Here is a 22,895-nt window from a genome sequence, read left to right on the forward strand (position 1 = left end):
GCAAGTCAAAGCTTTAGAAGCACTAAACAGAAAAATCAAATCTGTGCAACTCTATTGAAAGATAAAGTCCAAATATAGCACTCTTACTTTTTAATAATTTTTATTTGCAAATTTTTCCCTTTTCTAATAAAACTGCTATTATCTAGGTGCAGTCACAGGCTGTTATAAAAATTGTTTACAAGACAACAGCAATTAAAACTTTCCTGTAATAATTTGAATGTGGATGCTGAAGTCTCTATATTTCCCTTAAAATATAAAATTATATTTTCTTATACTGATACTGAGCAACATATGCCATCTGCTCTTTATCACAGGAAAGAATAAAAGCCTCTCATCAAGCCTAAAGCCCTGCACACACAGACAGAGAAGACAAATTAGAGCATAGAGCCAAATTGATCTGGCCGCTGATTGATTTTCAGTTCTGGTTTTGTGCGGTTGTCTTTACACTTTGATAGCACATTTTAGTCAGGAAGGGATTCTTCCAAGTTTCAGGGGTCACAGAGTGGTCAGAAGCATAAGGTTTTAAACCCTTAAGGAGATTGTGAAACATTTTTTTCTTTAAATGCCTACTATTAGCATCTGAACACCAGATTAAGCAATATTTATCTGTATGAAGATTTAGAGTCCCTGATAAAGTTTTAAAATATTGAGTTTACCAATGTGTAGAAACAATTGCCAGCTTCTGAAAATGTGAAAGTCTGACAAAGAAATTAGGAAAGAAGATAACTTTTAAAAATGTAGATTTGTATTTTCCCAATCTAACATGAAAATAGATTTTTTTAAAATAACAACAGCATTCCAGTTTCCTGGACATGTTTAGTTTAAGATAGAAACACAACATTAAATAGAATAAAGATTAAAGCAAAACCAATTCAGTCTTACATCGTACTGAATCGACGCACTAAACGCGAACGACGACACTGCCCTCTAGTGTCGCTACGCAGCATTGCCATCACAAGTACTTCGCAGCGCTTTCCAGATTGAAAAAGAAATATTTTCTAATCATTAATATATATATTTTTTCCTGACCTTAAACTCTGCAAATGTAAGCAGAATAAAATACATATGGTAAATTCAGTCCAAATGACACACATTACATCAGTGAAGTCGAATCATTGAGGACATTTTCCCTGTGAATATACGATAACAGTTATCTAAAAGGAGTTCAGTTAACTAGTGCAAATGAAAATAGTTTATTTTTGCCTATTGAAGCTGTTTCTCTCTCGAACAGAAGCTGTCGTAAATCAAATAACAACCTCCGCAACAGACCCTTTGAATCGCCAGGTTCTTATTGCGCTTGTTTAATTAAGTCTACTCAGCTTTGTATCATTATCACCGTCATCATTATTGCATCGTATTTATTCATTTCAATGAATATGGTTATGTTACACAACAGACAGCAACATGAATTAGAACCATTTTGTGTGTTTATTATGTATCGAATAAACACCTTTCAGTACGGAGAAAATATGTTTTTATCTGATTTACAAGAGACAGAAAATAACCTACACATGTTTTTTTGTGGTAGGCTCTAATTTTTTTTCTAATGCGAAATCAATTGTTCTGAAGAATATTTTTGATGATTTATAATGAATACATTTTTTATTCTCTCATGTAGATAAAAGTCTCCCAAATAATAGAAATAGTTAAAAAAAATAAAAAGAAAGAAGAAGAAATGCCTTTTATCAGAGTCACTTTAAAAATTTGATTAAAAATCTGACTTTTATGGCTCATATGCATTGTTGGGGTAAAGTCATTAATAATACTATTCAATAATTTGTGTATGATGGCTAAGATGGGAGATTATCTGAAAGTCATCTTATTGCAATGAAACTAATACGACTCTGAAGAGGTTTATGTGTTTGCCCCAAATAAAATTGTCTTAACTTCCCCAAAAGTGAAAGGATCAGTCTGTTGGGCCTGCAGTTTATAGATTAAATAAACATCCATCTATTGTCTATATCCACTGACCCTTGCAGAGGGAGCTGGTCCCTTTCTCCATCAGTCCTCTGACCTTGGACAGGTCACCTTTCCATTGCAGGGCCTCAAGTGAACACAAACAAATAACCAATTTGAATATTTATCATAAAACAATTTATTGTAAAAATTGAATTCAGAAAAAATTGATATGCTTATCTAGATTTATTTTACAAAGTTATTAATTTTGAGTGTTTATACCTGAGAATGTGAATGATTGCGGCTTACAGCTTCAAAAAACACATTTGACGTTGTAGTCGGTTAATTCATGGGAAACGTTGCTGACAGGACAGTTTTCCACCGGAGTCACTGACACCCTCACATCATCTCCAGGGAGGATCATTGAAAAAGAGCAAAAGAATGGCAAGTTGAGTGGAAGGAAAAACTTTAAATGCGACAGCAATAGCTTTGTGAAGATTGTGAAACAAAATTTGAAAGAGATTGGAGAGTCATAGACCTCTAAGGGTGAATATTTTGCCTTTAAATAAAGGGTGTGTGTGTGTGGGTGGGGGGGTTGTAGTGAGAAGCAAGAACAGCTTCTCACTACAAGAAGCATAGAGCTGATGGTCAATGGTGCCTCTTTGATAATACACACACAGCAGCAGGAGCAACACACCGTGAGCATAGTGGGGGTTTTTATCACTGTGTGTGTCTTATAAAAAATTAGAACAGAAAAGCCTGATACGTCAATAAATGGGTAATGACAATAGAGCAGAGACAGAAAGTGTGGAGTGTTTCTAGGGATGGTGTTGCTGTAATAATCTGACACAGAACGTTATGTGTGTTTAATCCAGAAGTGACGTCAACAAACTGACACAGAAAACTATCTGGTCCTGCACACATAGCAGCAACAGAGATAAGACTTAACATGTTAGTGATGCACAGAGAGAGAGAAAACTGGACTGAGAGAACTAAAAGATGGGGATTGAAGTCTACAGCATATTCCTCCCATCTTGTATAAATTGCATAAAACATGTAAGCATTGTATAATTTTTCCTTTTCCCTTTTTCCTCTGGATACTGAGTGCACCTTAGCGAGTGCAGTGAGCTGAAAGGAGAAAAAGAACCTTGAACCACCAAGCCTTGAATGCTCAAAAAAGTGGATCTTAGAGAAGTAGTTCTATGATCATACAGAGGTTGTTTTTTTCCCCCAACTAGAAAGACTGATAATGAAAGATTTTAGAGCACTTTTAGCTGCTGAGAATTCATTAATCACCTTATCTCTTTCATTTACTGGCCATCAAGCTGGTCAGACCTATAAGCGCCAGAGAATCTATGGAGTATTGTAAAGAACAAGATGATAAAACACCGGAACCAGCAATGCAGATGAGTTGAAGGCTGCTATTAAATCAACCTCTGCTCCCATTACGCTTTAGCAGAGTCAGAGGCCGATCACATATACTGCTCAGTACATGGAGACCCGTTTCAGTAGGCCTCACGTTTCTGCGTTAAACATCTATTTATTGGTCTTATTCCTGAACTGAGCTACTGAAATAAATGAATATTTCCTGATATTAAAATTTCCTGAGATTGCACCAAGAAGTTTGGTTTTAAAGTTAACTGGATAACCAACACAGCTAAGACCAATTCTGAACTGACTAAATCCCATTGTGCTGCCTTTCAGAGCAGCATGACCTCATCTATCGGGTTGTCAAGACATGTCATCCTCCTCATGCAAACACTGTGAGGCTTATTCCTGAGTCTCAGGATTAAGAGATCCCTGGCTGTGGCCACTTATACACCTCGATTCACACACACACGCAAAAAGACTCCAGTAACACCAGGCAGCAGCTTTCGCTGTCCGAAGGGATCACAGAGTTTGGTCTCGTGTGTTTGGGGACAGCATGTGTATAATGATGAGTAAACATGGCGCTCTGGTTGTTGCCCGCAGCAGTCGGCTTGATGCCAAGTGATGGGCAATATGGTAAGAGGGAACTGTTTGCACTGTTGCCCCCGGTGTTTCTCAGATAACAAATGAGTTTATCTTCACAACCTGCACACTTTTCTTACATAACCTGACATGATATTTTTTTTTATGGCTTCATGTTCGTAACGACCACAGACAACGGCAGAGATCGCAAGGCTGACACAGAAGATGCCCTCTTTATTTACGTTTCACATGACATACAGAATGGAAACAAATGTTAGGTTTTTTTGTTGTTTTTTTACACATTTTGAGTTTCTGCCGCCTTATGCAACGAGTGATGTGAACTGTGAGAGAATCAAACTCCGAGTTGTTATATAATGTTTATGAGAAATGTGTCAGTGAGGCTTGCAGAGCAACTTTTTTCTCAACGGGGCTCAGCTGGACGCACAATATCCTCCATCCTCACATCTAGAGCAGCAACAACAACAGTAGTCAACCTATTGGGCACAAATAGGAAATAATCTGTCTGTGCTAGGTTGTTTTTTTGTCTTTCACAAAAAAAGAAGAACAAAGGGCAAGTTTCTCTTCTCTTTCTGTTGGACGAAGGACACCTTCTATCCTGGAGAACAGCAATAAACACGTAACAATATCCTGTAACACAATTGAGTAATCACAGGAGCTGCATGATGTGTTGTAGCGTGCAGCAGGGTGGCCTTGAAGAGAAACACACAACGGCACAACCAGAAAATATAAAAAATAAATAAAAAAAAAAAACATACAGCAGAAAAACAAAAACAAGAAAAAAAATACCACAGATGGACTGTAAAATTAGTCAGTTTTCTGTTGATTTGCTCTTACTGGTGATCAGAAAGCTAATGGCTAAAAAAAATGTTTTTCACAGATTCAATAAATGCGTCACAATTAATGACTCCCACTATTTTTAGTCAATAAATCTGAGAAAGGTTAGGAACAAACGCATCGATGCAGAAACACTGCCACCCCTTCATATTCAAAATTGTTACAAAGGAAGCAGAACAAATTGCTTCCAGAATCAGAATTGGTCAACATTTTGAAGTAAGAGCTCAAATATAGTGGGACAGGCCAAGAAGGACTCGATTGGTGCATCTCTGATCTAATTCATCTTTAACAGTTTCTTTTTCCACTTTTTCCTTGTATTGAAAAGACCCTTGAGGTCCATCAGATGCGCCCGTCCTGTGGTGGGATAAACAGTCGTCCAAGCAAGCAGAGCCAGTTCGTGCTATGTGGAGGAGGATGTCTTCTGGTCAGGCAGCAGCTGAGTGGAAGTGCTCTCCTTGTTTTCAGAGGTCAGACTCGTTTTATCCCCGTCAGCACCCGTGTCACTCTTCTCAGAGCTCTGCGGCTCCTTGGTCTCATTCTGACAGGCGGCCAGAGCCGAGCCGTCACCCTGGTTCGACGTGGACCTGTGAGAGGAGCTGAGGGAGTTTGTAGGGCTGAGCTGGACGGCTGTCGTGTCCTGCAGGGTGTGCTCGCTCATCTCCATCTCGAAGGCGACCGTCCCCATCCTCATCAACCCCCACTTCTCCCCTCCCTGGGTCTTCCGAGCCATGTGGGACGAGGGTCTCCTGCTGACCACGCAGCAGGCCGTGAAGAAAGCCAGAGCCAACAGCAAGAGGAGGGGCCCAATGATGATGGGAGGGTTGGCCGCCAAGCTGAAGGTGCCGAAGGCGAAAGCTCCGACCAGGGTGATGTTGATGCCGGCCAGCATGATGCACAGGCCGCAGGCGCAGCACAGAGCCGGGGAGGGCAGGTTCTGGTACCGCAGGCTGCGCCGTTCTGGGATGTTGCTGGGAACAGATGGTCTTGATTTCTCATCAGGTAACACCATGTCTTAACAGGATCGGACGAAGCACTTCATCACTGCACACAGAGAGTTTTGTGGAAGAAAGTTTTAGTTTTTTAGTCGTTTTTGATACATTTCTCAACGTCTCAATCATCATGTTTGAGCAACTTTAAGCAAAAGTGTCTCCAAAGTGACATGAGAAACTGTCATGTATGATCAGATTGTCTTCAGTCAGAGGCCTCTACAGAATAGCTGTGATACGGACCGTTACAGGAGACTCTCCCTCCCCACAACCAACATAATCTACAACTATTTGAAGAAACATTTCATTTTATTTCAGGATGAATGAAGGATTTTTGATTTGAGGCACACAGGTCTACACAGGCAAAACCCAAAGAATCACATAAACCATTAAAAGTCCATTTCAGCAGCATTATTACAAACTAATCCGCGTCACTTACCTTTTATTGAACCCGTAGTCCTGCTGGGTGCCTAGCCGCGCTTTGTCTCTGCATCCTGTTGCACAGCAGCTGCGAGATGAATGTTGTCTCTCCCTCCAGCAGGTGAACAGCAGAGAGCAGCTGCTGCACTGCTCGCTTATCACCACTAGGAGCGCTAAAGAATCCGTTCAAGCAAACTGTCAAATCATCCTCATCCAAATATCCTTCCCTCCGAAAACGAAGACTTTGACAAAATAGGAATCAGTAAGTTACGGTTACTTCTTAAGCCATTAAAAATAATTAATGGTTTAAGAACTGAACGGTTTTTATTTAAGGCTATTACAAAAGTAAAGGTCACTGCTGATGTGGAAAAATTACAATTAGGCCACACCTGCTAGTTGTATTGCTATATGTTTATTCTGAGTTCTGTATATTCCCACCAAGTTAAAGCTGTTTGGGTTACATGCACAAGGTTGGACGTTGTTTTTCCCCAGCTGCATGGGAACCAGTCTGATTCCCATGCTTTGGATCCCTTTTCCCTTTGTACAAAACTCATGTGTTGGCTCTGCCTGGCAGAGCTTTCTGTTTCAGACTTGCTTCATTATTGACTGTCCTGTGAGCTCTCTGAGTTGTGCACAATTCATGAATAAACCTGATTGAGTGATTTTACCTGAACAGTGCTTGGAAATAGTTTTTTTCCACGACAACTGCATAAAAACTGAAATACTTCTTCTCAGATGTCATATAAATCGTAATGACAAACTATTTCAGAGGAAGCCTGTTTCTTTTTCTTTTTTTTCCACCAAGCAATTATTTTCTACATCCTTCCCACTCCCTTTGGCCTTCAGCTCGTACAAAAGAGCCTTTGAAAATAAAAACTACTGACATCCCCTGAGTCAGAGCTAGTATGTTAAGAGATAACCGCTGAACACAAGCCAACACAAATTACACAAGCGGTGATATTTCAACATTTTTTATTGAGAACACATCATCCCAGTGGAAATCTGCTCCATGCACAAGAACAGCTTTGCTCATCAGGTCCTATATCAAAGCTCTGCAGGGCTCCTTAATTGCGAACCCATTACTGCATCTCATTTGATGCCATTACAACCAGGCATGAGGAGGGCGGAGGGGAGGGGAGAGGTTCTTTTTATGATTCATAAAAACAAGAGCGAGGGTTTTAACATGGCAAGTAATTGTTTCCTGATGTTGTCTCAGAGCAAATCTCTCTTAATTCCTGCTTGACAATGAAAGCGCTCAGTTGCTGAAGAGATGGGGTGACCATGGCAACAGTGAGAGTTACAGGGAAACGGGGGGGGGGGGGGGGGGGGGGGGGGGGGGGGGGTTCTGTTCGAGGGCGGCACGTAAACTTAAAAGGGTTAAAAGAAGTTCAGGCGAATACTGCAGCCCGAACATGAACCCAAAACAAAATCAAGTCAAAATAGTTTTAGATAAACAAACGTCAACTTGCTCAATCCCTTTTTCTTCCATCTTCACATTACCAGATACAAAACTAAACAAAATACACTTACAAAAATAAATCCCTTCAATTACTTTAGGCTAATTTCTTACTATCAAATGTAACATGAAAATAAATCCCTTTGACTTTCGCAACTATCTACAACTTTAAAAGCAAGAATCACAGCTCAAGTCTACAAAAAAAAACCCCACTCCAAATATACTAAACAACCGAGACCAGAAGAAAATAAATCAATATTTGTTGTGGCGTTTCATTTTTTGTTTGTTTTTTTTACAGCAAAACAAAACCTATCTGGAGAATTGAAATAAAAATTTATAAAAAATAATAATGCTCTGCATACATTATATTCTCCTCGTACCATGGAAGCCCATTCAGACAACTTCAAAGAAACTGAGTCATAGCCATGCATTTCAATGCTTAAAATTGTAGGTTGTAAATATATTACTGATGATTTATAATTCAAATTATGAAATTTGAAGTCACAATTCTCAGTTAAGTTTTATAAAGTAAGTTATAATTCACATTAAAAACGTTATGATGTAGATAACCATAATTTTGACTTCGTACCTGGACTTATGATAAACTTATTGTTTTTTTAAAAATGTTGGTTTTTAAAAAAACAAAGGAAAAACAGGATGAAAAACACAATAAAATTGTTTATCTCAAAAATATGTTACCTTTTATAAATGTATATTTAATTGATTTGACTTTAAATATACATTGTATTTATTGATTATTGTTACCTCATAGTTATAACTTTAACACTCATAAATAGTGACTGTGAGTTTAGTTTTCTTTAAAGTGGCACAAATGGGCTTCTCTTGCATTCACTCAAACTAAGTTCATTTTAAAGTACATCAGTGCTACAGGTAGGTTGTGTTGCAGTGAAAAGATCCTTAATTCTAGCACCTGAATTTCACACTCATGCAATTACACATAATGACATGAACTGGTAATATTAATAAAAGGTCCAGTTTTCCCCAAGAACCGTCCTCTTCTACCCTTCAAACATAAACACAAACATCCGATCACATCCACATATGGGCTTTAAGAAGCACAAATCATCCCTTTTCAGAAGCTTAATAATAAAATCAAAATACTGAATAATTCACAGCTAAAAAAAAAATAAAAGAGAAATAAAATCAGCAAAAACAAAATGATTTTTGCACGAGGACAGTAAACAGCTGCACCTCTAAAACGCTGTTTTGGTAATGATATGTCCTTGAATTATCTGCTGGTAACAACAGAGGTTTTGTTGCTGACTTTTTGGTTGAGAATTACCAATAAATACATCTGTAAAGCTTAAGAAATACTTTTTTTTAAAGCGAAAAGTGATCTCGAGAGTTTAAAACCTAGGCAGCTTAAAAAGTGTTGGATGTAGAGTTAGTCGACTCTGATACCATGTGAGTGCTCCAATAAGACTCCCTGTGCAAAAAAAAGAAACAAACAAAACAAACAAAACAAAAAAAGAGCCAGTAGAATCTGATATCGGTTAGTGAAGACAACCAGGAGGGAGGTTGTGCTGGTGGCTCAGGCTGCGAGGTCATCAGAAACAGAAGAGAAGTCCCCGCTGCGCAGAGCGTTGGACTGGGCCCGTCTGCGGGCCAGCCGGGAGTTGGAAGGAGGGGACAGCCTCATGGAGCAGACGATGGACGCCGACTCCTCCTGCTGCTCGTCGTGCTGGGAGAGCTGCCGGTTAAAGGCGATGGCTTCTGCTGCAAACTGGGTCAAGTCCTTGGTGCTGCTGTTCCTAAAAAGACGAGATTCATTTTTAATGACCAACGCTGTCCGCACGACCCGCAACAAGCTAATTCCTTGAGGAGGTTGACCACCACCTCAGCACTCTAAAAAACAAAAAACGTCCCTTTCAACTCAAAATCATTTACTTCTCCCTTCCGCTGCCTAAAATGTGTCTGTTTTGTTTCAAAGCATCGTAAAGACATAAAAACTCAAAGCAAACCTCTGTAGGACACGAGGAGTTGGAAGACCTCTCTCTGGTGCATTCTGTATAAATATATATGAAAAAAGGATTAAAACAGTTTACTTACAGGATCAAATCAAACACAAGTCCTAAACCTGAACATATGTAAATAATACCGACCCCCTGTAACCAAGGATGCTGCAGGACCTGAGCAGCGCTGAGGCGCAGAGTGGAGTCCCGAACCAGCAGCTTTGATATGAGATCTTTGGCTCCGTCTGTGATGTGAGCCCAGTCCTTGTCTGGAAACTCGTACTTGCCCTCCTGGATGCTCTCAAACAGGCAACTCTGAGGAAAACAGTACGACGTAATCTTACTTCCTTCCAAACATAAATAGGATGACATTTTAATAGACATTTTAAAAGACATAGATAAAAATGATGGATAACATTGCAGGTTCAGTTTCAGAAGTGACTGATGTACAAAAGGTATTTCTTGGAGAAACCCAACCCTAGAGCTGTAAGATGCTTTATGTTGGTGCGTTTGCATAAATGAACTTGAAATACTTCCTGTTGAATATTTACATGAATTTAATTGAACGGCGGTATAATAGAATCAGCAGAATTCAGCTTCTATGCACCATAAATCTGGAACAAACCTCCACAAAACTGCAAAACAATTGAAACACTGAGTTCCCTTAAATCTAGACTATAAAGCACCACCTGTTTAGAATAGCAGATAATGGCCCTCAGCAAAATGTAATGTTTTGTATGGTGTTTTCTTTAAAACTTTGTAATTTTGCTAAAATGTGCTATACAGATAAAATTAATTGATTGATTGATTGATTGATTGATTGATTAACACAAAGACCTGCTATTTGCCATTTCTCTGGACCGTCACCTTTTTGATACATGCAATGATTTATGTAAGCATTACTTTATTTTACTTGTATGGTGCTGGAACTGTAAAATTCTATCAATGCATGTAATAATGTGTTTTTGTCAGACTTTATAAGCGCAGAAACTAATTTGAGAGCATACCTGGCACGCTCTGCATGCTTCCCCCCGGTCCCACCCGCAGTCAGTGCCACAGTGGCCTGTGAAGGGGGGGCTTCCACTCAGCAGGATGTAGAGGATGACGCCGAGGCTCCACAGATCACAGCGCTTGTCGTAGAAGGAGGCCTCGTCGGTGAACGCCTCCACTACTTCCGGAGCCATGTACTCCGCTGAGCCGCACTAAGAGGGCGAGACGTCAGCGTGTTAAAAAAAAGTCACATCCAAGTCGTAAATCGGAGTTTGGAGTGAAACGTTATGAGCCTGTACCGGCGTGGTGAGCTCTGGCGTCGTTATGGGAGTACAGGCACTGCTGAGCTTTACTCCACTTCCCAGATCAAAGTCGCAGATTTTTACTGGTGACACCTGAGAGAAAACAGAAAGGGGAAGGACATTTATTACAGCCATAACAAATATGTACAGGGATAACTGTCTCCCTTAAAGCTTAATAACGTCATTTACCCGGTCAGTGTATTCACACAGGATGTTTTCCAGCTTGAGGTCCCTATGAGCAATTCCTGAGAAGCAAAAACACACTCCAAAATAAATCGTTTTCATGTCAAGACTTCGACATATAAGCTGTTCCGAAATAAATGTACCCTTTGTGTGTAGAAAGTCCAAAGCTTGCGCAATGTCCCGGACTACCTTGCTGGCCTCCAGTTCATTAAAGTGCCTTCGGTTCTGGATGTGTGTAAGAATGGTGCCTGTGGGAAGAGACAAGGATTACTTACATTTCTGTTTACAGCACCCTGCAAAAGTTTTCACGTATGGAGGAATTTTTCTGCCATAATCCGAGAGCACACATTTTCAGTCTGAAAGCGGGAGTTCGTATCGTTTGTTCTCAAAACTTTTTAATACTTTTGCTAACATTTTCATTTTGAAAGCAGGACTTCATGTCTTTCTTCTCAAAACTTGAAACGCTTGTACTCAAAAACTTCTCCTCGAAAGTTGAAAGTGTTGTACAGACTGAAAATTTGTGCTCTGATTATGGCAGAAAAATTCCTCCTTATTCACACTCCTTTAATTTTTAGCATTTTGAAAAAAAATTCACAGTTTACTAAACTTTCTTTATGCTAGTTCAACACATAAAATCCCAAGGAAATAAATTACATTTCATGGTAGCAATTGGAAAAAGCACAAGAGTTATGAATACTTTTGGAAATACTGAGAAACAGATATAAAAAAAACATGTCAGGTGTGTGCAGGTGGCACTGTTAGTATCTCATACTTGCCTCCACGCAGCTTTTCAAACACCAAGTAAAAGTACGAGCTGTCTTCAAAGAATTGGATCAGTTCCAAGATGTTTCTGAACAGAAACATTCAGAGCTGCTTAGAATCAGTTTCATTTATGACTGAGTGTGTTTTTAACAGAGATGATGAACAGATTGATTGATTGATGAACTCACTTGTTTCCTTGACACTGATAGAGAGTCTCCACCTCTCGAAATACTCTGCTTCGGCTGTGCCCTGCGGCCTTTTCTATGATCTGCCCAAGACGACACACAAGACATGTTTAGTTGTTTATATAAAAACATACAGTTGTACTTATTTGACAAAAAAAAAAAAGAATTACTCACTTTCACAGCAAACTCCTGTCCATTTTGCAGGCTCACACATCCTTGAACTTTAGCATATGCCCCCTGACCAAGCACCTCATCTGTCAGTTTGTACAGATCTATGTGAGGGAAAGCAGGACATTAACACTACTGTTGCTCGTTGTCAAGCAATGACGACGACACTGTCAAATAACTTCATTACCGTTAAAGGTGCCTGTGAAGCTGTCTGTTGCTCTAGTCCGTTTCTTCTTTCTCCTTTTGGAAAAATCTGGGATGTTCACCGGCTGACTTTTCTCAATCTCTGCAGCACAGCAGAAAAATTACACGTGTAGATTAAGAATTAACATTTGCCAGAATGTGCTACCATTCAAATGAGCATGCATACTACAGCTGCTACAACCAGTACAAGTGGTGCATACCTGCTGTACCCTGCGAGAGGGGCTGCGGTTCTTCCGTGATGTTCCCATTGTTCTGGATTCTCGCACAGGTTTGTCCTACTTGGCCCACAGCCAGGGGGTTGCCCTGTAACACAGAGAAGCAGGCCGAACAGCCAGGGGAGGAGGGGAGAGAAAAAGGGGAAAAAGCGAGAGCAGCCAGAGAAATCAGGTGGTGGTCCAGCCGAAAATGCAAGAAAAACAAAGTTATAGTTGTATTTCTATCATTAGAAACCCACCTCAACCCTGGTTACAAAAGCAAATCTTCACCCAACCTTTTATAGTGAATGACTCCTGAATTATGGTTTATCTTCTGTTTTTATTTCATCAGATAAGGCCATGCAGTGTGAGAACTACTTCCAGTCAGCTCAACATCCTGAAACGCATTTCAGGAAGTGAAACCAGAGAGATAGTAAGAGATAAGAGCAGGCCAAACCTGATGAGGATGCTGGATGGTTTGCAGCTCCGACATCACGCCGTGCCTCACCATATCTGCCAACTAAAAGATTACAAACGGAATTAAGTGAGAAACTCAGTGCAAGAAGCTCGCCGGTAATGTGTAACAACAAGCTACTGCGTGTAGGGAGAAGGGAGTACATGTAAAGAATTTGAGCTACGTAGTTTCTGCAGAAATGCATGTCTGAATTTGTCAAATATGTTTAGTTTGGGTGCATTCAGTCAAAAGCGGATCGGCAACAGATTGTAAAGTAAATATTTGCTTAACACGTATTGATTTTAGTTTTATACGAAGTAAACATAATGTCTTTTTCATAGAATGCGGTTGTTGTTAAGTATTCAACAACCTGATTACTTAACAACCCGACCAGAAGTAAGGAATTAGCAGCTCTGTTCGTAAATAAAACAGCCCTTGTTTTTTCCTGTGCTCACTTAGCCATCTGTGGCTAACGCTAGCTAACCAGCTAGGCTAACTTCTTCTATCCATTCATTCCTAGTTGCTTGACTGTTGGAGCTGCGGCTGTCACGGGAGCGTTCAAATAATCCCACAAATGCAGTCAGATAAAAAATAAAATAAAAAAAACACTGACCTGGACTCCAGAGCAGCCAAATCCTTCCTGTCAAAGCTTCCGCCGCCAGCTGATGTAAGCTCCCATTGCTAACTGAGATCAATCAGTCAGGCAGCCAATGACGCACAGGGCGGGAAAACACATAAACAGACTGTCGGCACGTCCCTTTCGGTTTTCCTGTTTTTCTATTGGTGGAGAATGAGGCTGCGTGCGTTACGTGACTGTACGTGACTGGCTCGACGCCTCAATCCACGTAGAGGGGAATTTTTGTGCGTGACGAGAGACTTTTAATACGCAGCCTTCAGAGCGCTGACAAGTCAACACAAGGAGGTAGAATGGTTCAAACCGTGCCACTATCATAACCATTACTGTTTTATAATGTTCTGTATTACACTGAATAATGTCCGATTTGAATTTGGACTACGGAGGCCTAAAAGAATCACAGTTCGTCAAATAAAGAAATTGTCTAAAATGTATTATTACCTCTATATCTATTCAGCAGATTGTGAAATCAGTTGACAGGATTTTACAGGAGTCCCTCCCACTTTGTTTTCTGGGCTTTGGTGTCTAGGATGTAGGACACAAAGGAGACCATCCATATCCTCAACTTTCAAATTTTAACACAAGACGAGGACAAAGTCTGATAAAGTGCACTTTATAAATTAATGTTCATGTGTTCTTATATGACAATAGGATTTGGGTTTTTTTTGTTGTTTTTTGTTGTTGTTTTCTTTTGTATTTTTATGTAAGAACAAAATATACAGAGTATACATTTATATAAAGTTTTTCTAGTTAGGTTATCCACTCAAACCACTTTGGGACCAATAATCTTGAAAAGTAAAGTATGTTTATGGTGGGTTTTCTCTGTAGATGCAAGTTGGATTTTCCAGGTTATTTATGCAGGTGATTAATACATTTCAAAAGAAAAAATTATTTTTGTTATTAAAGCCTCTGTTTCATGTACACTTGCTGAATTGTTTATTTTTAATTCCAATTTCCAGTAATTCAATGTTTATTCATGGTAATTAGGGATAATACTGTCCATAAAAAAAAAGAAGAAATAAATATAAACTGACCTGAAAAATGTTTCCTAATGCAAAATGTTATATTTTTAAAATAAATTTAAAGAAGGCAAAAATCTTAAAACATAAAAAGACCTAAACATAAGTTTAGCAACATCTTTATTTTATTGTGTCCAATGTGGTATTAACTTTTTTTCTTTATTGACTTGTTTGTTTACAATGGATCAGTATGAGATTTATCATAAAGTTGAGTGCAAATACTATATTTTGCAAAAAGTAGGACACAAAATGTAATATGTGCTTTCAATCAAACCAGAAAAGCAACAGTTTACACAATTGCTGATAAATGTTTAACCTCGTCTCTCTCCTAGACAAAGCAATTTGATGAGCTTTCACTGCAACAAACTGTGCTCTGCTTAGCTCTCTGCAAGACAAAGTTCCTAAAGCTACCACCATTAAGTCTCTGCTTTTTATTTAATACAGAAAGTACTCTTGGATCAGAGCTTCTGTGTTTCTGCGTATGCTTTATATTTTCAAATCCCCAGTCTGCCATGGAAGATCACACTGAACCAGGTTCTGCAGGAAATTTCTTCCTGTTAAAGGGGAGTTTTCCTTTCCACAGTCGCTGCATGCATGCCTTCCACGAGGGATTGCTGCAAAGTCAAAATCTGATGAATTGAGCTTGATTGCATTGTTTGATAACTAAGACCAATTTGGAACATATGTACTTTTCATTTTTGTATTTGTAAGTGTATTAGTTGTGAATTGCCACTATACACAAAAAAAATCAAATCAACATAACATTTAGATTTTTTGTTTATGACCCTTTACTTTTATGTTTTATGGACTACGTCCAGATATTAATCAAATTTAATCTTTTTTTGACAGATCCAGCTATTTTCTAACTTAAGGGTTTTTGCTCGTGATTGGTGTGCAATATTTGATGCTATGCTTTTACTATGCTTTTATTTTCGCAATAATCAAAAACACGCTCAGAGACGTTTAATAAAAACATTTATAACCAAAAAAGTTCATATGTCAAGTACAACACATAAAAACACAAACTTGAAGCAAAACCACATAAAATGCATTGGCATTTTGCCAAAGGTGGACACAGAAGTATAAAGATACAGCACCTCAAAATGTGCACTATCTCTGAAGATGCAGCTTCTCTTTGCAAGGGAAAGTGGAAGCTAAGTGAAATCCATGAAACTGTCCAACTTTTGGAATGTTTTACAGATGGTGTTTTCTCCGGGGGCTCAGATAACGTCATAGTGTAAACTCCTTTGTCCATGTGCTTCTCGTCAAGTACATATCTTCTCTGTCATCTCCCTCTGCAAAGAAAAACGAGGAACGATTTAACACAATAAATATTCAGTATTTCCAAAGAGTAATAAACTGAAAATTAAAATTGTAATAAACTGAAATTAGAGTTTCAAAATGAAACTGATATTTGGGTGTGAGAATTTCCGCATTTGTTCCTCTAAGACCAATAATGAGGAAGTTAAAAAGAAGTAATAATGTGAAAACAAAACTGGATTTCTTTTCTCTGCGAATGCTGAAATAATTGTCTCATCTTCATTTTTATGTCTTCACGGAAAGAGCTCCACAGCTCAGGCTTCATAATAAGAATAATTGAAACCTTTCGCTGGCACGGAGAACACTGTTCTCCATCTGCTCTGATGTGATAGAGCTCTCTGCTGGAAAAATGCTACAAATTACAGATTCTTTTCTCATTACATGACTGCAAAGAGTTGGCGTGTTGTTTTAGGCCAACTGCTTCAAAGCAGTTAAAACCCCCGTTGGAGATGGAAAGTTGAGGTCAAGAAATTTTACATTTATCCATTTGCCATCAATAGCTGGATAGAAAATTGTCGTCATGGAGAAAATACAGCTGATGTGTCAAAGTGCTTTATATTTTGTCACACTGTACCCCTCCCAGCCCTTTTATTTTGTAAAGCAGCTCTGATAAATTGGACATAATGAAATTGTGTTGAAGTCTGGATTTTGACTGGGTCGCGTTATCACAACCTTTTGACCCAGAATCAAGCTCCATTCATCCTCCCGTTAACTCTGACCAGATTTCTGGTCTCTCTTCTCTCTTTCTGGGGAGAAATATCCCTGCATCATAATACTGCCACCACCATTTTCACCCTTCTAATGGTTTGCGCAGTGTTAGCTGCTCTGAATCATATTTTACATGTTGTTCTAAATAAAAATACAATTTTGGATCTCATGACCAGAGCACCTCCTTCCACATACTTCATGTATGAACTGAAAATAGTGTATAATTTCCCTTCTGTAACACAATTAAGCAGTAGTTCTGTTGGTCCAGCACTTAAAATCCCTCTAAAATTAACATAAATCTTCAAAAAAACACTCAATAGGTATAAATACATTTACAAGCCATTGTTTGTCTTGTCTATGGTGAGTAGGGAATAGCTTTTCTTTCATTTTTGTACCAACCTTGCAGACAGAAATGATAAGTATCCTCTGCTTGATGGACAGTTAACAGAGTAGTGTGGATGTTAAAAACTCACCAGAGGCTCCAGTTCAGAGTTATCAATGAGGCTGAACTCTGAGATGAAGTAGTAGTAGTGTTTGTAGCAGGTGTTGATGTGGGCCTCAGCGCCCATGCTACAGATGCTGTCAAAGTGATGGATGTATACATGCACAAACACCCTGAAGAGACGGCTCAGGATCTTTTTGCACACCTGCTGGAAGTTCTTAGGAAATGGTACACCTAAAGGAAAAAATCAGGAAATAAATAATTTACTATTTTCATGTCGACATTGTGACATTGGGTTTTGACTAATTAGAGCTTTGATTACAAAACAAATGTCATCTGAAAACTGCTGTGTTTCATTCTATTATATATAAAGTCAAGACAATAAAACAGTTCTGAAAGAAGTGAATTCACTGAGGTACGCATCTGTATTATATGATTATTTTGCACCCTATTATAAAAACAACAACAGCTCAATATGAAACAGCCTATTAGAAATACTTTAAGTGCAACAACCCAAATGCTACATCAAAGTTTTGCTAGTCGTACACGGTTAGCCTATGAATTTTTATAAATTCATTCAGGAAAGTGATGGAAAAGCTATCAAATTGTAGTTTTTCTAGAGTCTTGCAGAGGATTATTATACAACCACTGAACTACCCCTCATTTATGCAGGCACTTCTCACCTCTCATTAAATCAATGATTATGCTTGTCATTAAAAAATATTGCCACTATTATCTATTCTCTGCTAAATGCCAATATCATTTTCTAATTAACCTCATCTTGAACTAGATCCTCCGGTTGGAAAGCATAATGAGGTTGCATAGCAGGTTGTCACCCAAACACTGATGCATCACTGCACAAAACGCCTGGTGCTCTCTCAGATGATGCACTCAGTAACACCTTTCATTTGTAAACTTCTCACACACACCTACTCTGGTGGGGAAGATGTCCTCATTGTTGATTAGAGACTCTATCCAGTCCATCAGCAGGTTCATGTACTTGATGGCAGGCAGCTTGGTGGGCTTCTTGTAGTCCTCACCATCCTGCCATCTGTACTCGTACTTCAGACCCCCAGACATGATGGGGCACGTGCGCTCGCTGCAGTACTCGCTGACGGTGCCATAGATCAGGTTGATCCTGTTGAAGAAATCCACCACGTGAACCGCGATCCAGTCGTTGAGGTTCTCCCCCTCAGGCAGCTGTACCACCTTCCTCAGATCCAGACCTGACTTGAGCGAGGCCTGGGCCTTCTTGTAGAGTTCGAAGCGCTGTGTGCCTGGCTCAAAGCGCTTCCTAGGCCTGAATGTTTTGGCTTTGCTGAACACTTGTCCGAGACACAGCGCCATTGGCTCAGCCGCTTCCCCCAAGATAAGGGGAGATTAGGGTCTCCACAATGAAGAATAAGTTTGTGTTTGATAAAGCTGACCTTCCTGAGTGAATGAGAGGGAGCAGCCTGGTTCAGGTTACCAGGGGTCTGTGTCTGTCATGTGAAGATTTCCAGCTGAAACCTTTCTGTAAAGAGCAACAAGAGATGTGTTAGACATACCGCTTTCCTGTCAATCTACTGGCTCAGTCACTGTCAGTCCAAATTTTTAAAGGAAACAACACAAAATCCTACCAGTCGAACATGCAAATGGGTTTAATTAAGAATAATAATTTAAAAAAAATGTTTTGCTTCCTCAGCCTGGATCAAATCTTCCTAAATGTTCATACTGCATTAACTTTTTTAGGGATTTTATGTGATAGACCTCGACATAGACACAGTAGGCCTGCATAGTTGTGATGTGAAAATCAAGCATTTTTTTAAAATTTTTTTTTTTAATCTTGCAGTTCAACCTCACCGAGTCAGTGTTTTAAAAAAAATTCCTTCTCTGGCACAACCAAAACTAACCTTCTTCAGCAGTGACATGGAAGCTGGTCATAGTTGATGGGAAGATTAATTGAGGTAAATAAAGAAAAAAAGCTGGAAGGAAAGCTGTTGGTGGCTGCAAAAGGGGGGTATTCTCCTTCCAGCAGAGCAATATAAAATATATAAATGGAGCTCAAATGAGCTGAGAATGAGCTTTGGCCAAGTCAAAGTCCAGAATTACATTAAATTTAAAATATATAAGGGACTCTAATTATTCCGACTGTGATACAGAAAGTTTGTAAAGAGAAAAGAGTAAAATGTATGTGTCTAGACAACAATCTGGTGAACACCAGATGAAAAGGCACAGCTTGATTGGATCTACAGTACAGACCAAAAGTTTGGACACAACTGTGTGTCCAAACTTTTGGTCTGTACTCAGTTCAGACCAAAAGTTTGGACACACCTTCTCATTGAATTCAATGAGAAGGTGTGTCCAAACCTTTGGTCTGTACTGTACATGAATATGTGGTTTCAATTTCTCACACACTCGTCAAGATCCACAAGACACACCGAGGCGAGTTTCATTGAAACCCCTCCAGCTTCAGGACACAACATGTATGCTGCTGAAGCAGTGGTGTTTTGTCAAATGTGTAGTTTACAACAGGATAGTAAACACAGCATTATAGCAGAGAGGAACAACTATTATTAAGGTCACACTTTTGGAGGAAGAGGAAATAATGACTGACGAGCAGCAACATTTCATTTTATTTTTCGTGTTGACGGAAAAAAGAAGAACGAAAGGCAACAGTGGGACACACAGTCACTGCATCGGACCAAGCAGAAAGAGTTTCGCTTTTTAGTCCGACTGCATATGTTTCTTCGAACAATTCCTCCTCTAAATTATCCATCTTGCTCTCTGGCTGAAAAAAAGACTTCCAGAAGTTGTGGCTGTTTTTTACATTAACAAACACAAACACAAAATTCTGACCATCATTCATCAGAGGGACGAAAAGTTCGTCGGGGGACTGTGACAAGAAGAGGCGAACAACATGAGGCTGTGAACAGAATGACACAAAATGGCTCAACCATACAGAAACCTGAAGCAGTTGACTAAAGTAGGCTAAGCACAAAAGAGGCAATTCATACTCTTTAGATTTTTATTTGAGAAAGTTTTTTCTTTTTTTTGAAAACTCTGTTTTCTTTCCTCTTCCCAATGAAGCACTACATTTCCAGACCTTCACTTGACTAAACTGTTACTCATGATAATTTGAAAGTAAACCGTGTCATAATAAACACACAAATAACCTCTGAGGATAAGTTGTGCCTTTATTAGCCCCTTTGAGGTCTGGCAGCAAAATGACCTTTTCAGTTGGCTTTAAAAATAGCAGCAATTTGCTGGAACAAGAGTCAGGCCACTCGAGTCAAGCCTAATTGAGAAAATAAATGCCACACAGTGACTGTCTACAGATTAAATGTCCTCAGTGAACTGATCTCATTGGTGAGATGGAACATTATGACAGAGATCCCTAAATCTTTTGGTAAATGAAATAAACAGGAAACAGCAGATTGAAAAAAAATACTTTGAGAAGAAATTAAAGTTTCTTCAGTAAGGTATGAAAAATGTATTTGGGGTCATGAAGAGCTTGTTAAAGTGAGTTGTTTTAATTATTCCATCGTGTTTACTTGAGAAGCTGCCCTTTAATTTTGAGCTATAAACGCACATGGAGTCACCACAGGTTTGACACAGTGAAGAGTGAGGTTGCAATACGACACTACTGTATATCCGCATTTGTGTCCCGAGTCCCATTTTTAACTGCAGATCTTACCATTTCCTGTTGCTTTTTCCCTCCCTGAAGCCACCATACCTTCTAAAAAGCAGAAACTTCACTATCGTTTGACTCCACATTACAAACCAAGATGTGGGAACTTTTGTACATTTGTGTACCAAACAGTTTTGTTTGAATAGGTCCTAACAATAAAATTATAGTTTTAGATGAAAAGGCAAAAAGAAACACAGAGACTAGTTCTCAGTAAAAAGCAGCATTCACACTGGGATTGCTCTCAGTTCACCAGAGTGGAAGAGTGAATACGTGGTCATGGGACAGCAGCTGATGTGCCAATAAAAGAAAAAAGGGGGAGGCACATTTCCAGAGTTTCGTTTGACGAGTCTGGGAGACCTTTATTCAGCCAAAAGCAAAACACACACTAAACTAGTTTCAAAACTCGTCAACAACTGGGAACATGACAGTCAAAATGACGACAAAGTGACGTTAATTTTGTTCACTCTGCAAGTCTCAACAACCTCAGGCTAAAACAGGTCCAATCATGCTCCGGGAATAACAGACACTTCATGCATGCTTTTCTGATCTTAACAGTTTGTCTCTGACACACCGGCGTAGTGGATGTCCACAGAGAAGAGAAAAACAACTCCTACAGAACATATAGGATAGCAAACAAAAAAACAAAAGAAGAATGTGAGATAAAGTGAATGGATGAAACTCTCAGCACTGTACCTCACTGAAATCCCCCGGCGGTGAGGTTGGGATGTGGTGGAAAGTTGCTCAGAGAGGATTGTACTCCCTGTGGAAGTCAGAGCCAGCTGTTCCCTCTCTGGCTGCTCTCAATCCTGCCTCTCTGATGGTCAACCGGCAGTCCGAGTGGAGCTCTGACTTTGCTCAGCAGCACAGACAACACAGAAAAGCATAAAGAAAAACTGTTTGGTTTTTCTTCCTGTGGGTGATGTCACATCCTGACTTTGTCTGCTAGCCTCTGTTGTATACGAATGTATGTCCACATGTGGGTGTGTTTGTAGAGAACCTATAAATTTAAATAGAAGAAGGCTTCCCAAAGCATGACTCTGCCCTCTTTCTTTTCTTCTTTTTTTCCTTTTGTCATTCAGTAAGACGAGTAGCCAGCCCACTCACTTCACCCAAGCCCAGCCCTCTGGTAAAAGTCCTAAGAAAGCAACCCCTTCTCATGAACCACATGTTAGGCAGGGATCCCAAAAACATTTCTGGATGCCTGGGAGTCTGCTTGTCTTTTTTAAAAGTCTCAATACCATACCATTAAAATTCTTTGCGTTGTAGAGATGCTTGAGCTAAATTTACAGTGCTCAGAAAAAGGGCAGCTCATTACCTCTTAAACATGATTTGAATCGTGACTGGGCCACCCTTAGGAGGTAACTATTCTTATGGTAGTTGACCCTCCCTTTTGTTTTGGAGTGAATGAGTGTCACTGAAGTATGGGTGTCTCTTTCTAGAGTGAAACCCAACCTGGCAAAAGAAAAGCTGAGTGTGGACTCGTTGTTAACGGGTGCCCTCTTGTGTAGGAGGAATACAAGTGTAAATATATGTGTGGGCTATGAGGTAAGTTAACATCTGGAGTTTCAGTGAGTTGTTTTTAAAAGGTATATATCATCTTAACAAGCCTGATTGGCTCAACCGGCTAAAGAGGAAGTCAACAAGTCAGAGAGACAGAGAAACATTTCTCTGAGTCTGGTTCTGCTGGAGGTTTATTTATCTTGGAAGCATGTTTTTCCCTAAATTGCTTTGTAGAATGGTAATTATTTTATCCAAACTGGACATGCTGAATATTTCATGCTAATTTTAACTGCTGCCTAAAGACTTATGTGAAGGCGGGTGTGTATTTTGTTTATTGCATGGATTGTTATTATTATTTTTATTATTGCCCTTTTGTGAGCCACTCTCCCGCTAATTACTAATGAAACGTTTTTAAGCTCTTTAATTAACTTTAAAGCATTAGTTAAATTTATTTTGACGAGATTATTAAAGGTACCAAATATTATGCCATCACTAATTTATAAAAAATTAACATGGCATTTTTCCCACTGAATAAAGTTTGGATTTTTCCTAAATTATTGATGTGCAATGGTGCCACTGCTGTTTTCTTTATTTTTATATGTGTTTTCATCTATATAGATAATT

The 22,895-nt window shown here is 39.2% G+C and overlaps 3 protein-coding genes across 5 annotated transcripts; all 3 read right to left on the bottom strand.

Annotated features, from left to right (window-relative positions):
- Positions 1–4,082: 4,082 nt before the first annotated feature.
- Positions 4,083–6,195, bottom strand: LOC111609772. Its single transcript, XM_023340142.1, has 2 exons — positions 6,127–6,195; positions 4,083–5,742 (listed from the first exon to the last, which is right to left on the bottom strand). Exon 2 carries the CDS (start codon positions 5,708–5,710, stop codon positions 5,102–5,104), a length of 609 nt encoding a protein of 202 aa, XP_023195910.1. The 5' UTR covers positions 5,711–5,742; positions 6,127–6,195; the 3' UTR covers positions 4,083–5,101.
- Positions 6,196–7,447: 1,252 nt separating this feature from the next.
- mknk1 (MAP kinase interacting serine/threonine kinase 1) lies at positions 7,448–13,681 on the bottom strand. 2 transcript variants are annotated; one of them, XM_005795744.2, is made up of 14 exons: positions 13,592–13,681; positions 12,982–13,044; positions 12,531–12,633; positions 12,314–12,412; positions 12,133–12,230; positions 11,962–12,041; positions 11,788–11,861; positions 11,155–11,259; positions 11,018–11,073; positions 10,826–10,921; positions 10,544–10,738; positions 9,687–9,851; positions 9,546–9,589; positions 7,448–9,335 (listed from the first exon to the last, which is right to left on the bottom strand). In XM_005795744.2, the coding sequence occupies exons 2-14, from the start codon at positions 13,033–13,035 to the stop codon at positions 9,116–9,118; spliced, it is 1,389 nt and encodes a 462-aa protein (XP_005795801.1). In that variant the 5' UTR covers positions 13,036–13,044; positions 13,592–13,681; the 3' UTR covers positions 7,448–9,115. The 2 variants fall into 2 exon arrangements, with proteins under 2 accessions (XP_005795801.1, XP_023194676.1); XM_023338908.1 differs by having other exon boundaries at positions 11,018–11,259.
- Positions 13,682–15,589: 1,908 nt separating this feature from the next.
- mob3c (MOB kinase activator 3C) lies at positions 15,590–21,823 on the bottom strand. 2 transcript variants are annotated; one of them, XM_005795743.2, is made up of 4 exons: positions 21,465–21,823; positions 18,031–18,614; positions 17,133–17,335; positions 15,590–15,926 (listed from the first exon to the last, which is right to left on the bottom strand). In XM_005795743.2, exons 2-4 carry the CDS (start codon positions 18,446–18,448, stop codon positions 15,897–15,899), a joined length of 651 nt encoding a protein of 216 aa, XP_005795800.1. In that variant the 5' UTR covers positions 18,449–18,614; positions 21,465–21,823; the 3' UTR covers positions 15,590–15,896. The 2 variants fall into 2 exon arrangements, with proteins under 2 accessions (XP_005795800.1, XP_023195042.1); XM_023339274.1 differs by lacking the exon at positions 15,590–15,926 and having other exon boundaries at positions 17,200–17,335; positions 18,035–18,614.
- Positions 21,824–22,895: the final 1,072 nt, after the last annotated feature.

The sequence above is a fragment of the Xiphophorus maculatus genome, chromosome 9 (assembly GCF_002775205.1).
Source record: "Xiphophorus maculatus strain JP 163 A chromosome 9, X_maculatus-5.0-male, whole genome shotgun sequence".
Lineage (NCBI taxonomy): Eukaryota > Metazoa > Chordata > Actinopteri > Cyprinodontiformes > Poeciliidae > Xiphophorus > Xiphophorus maculatus.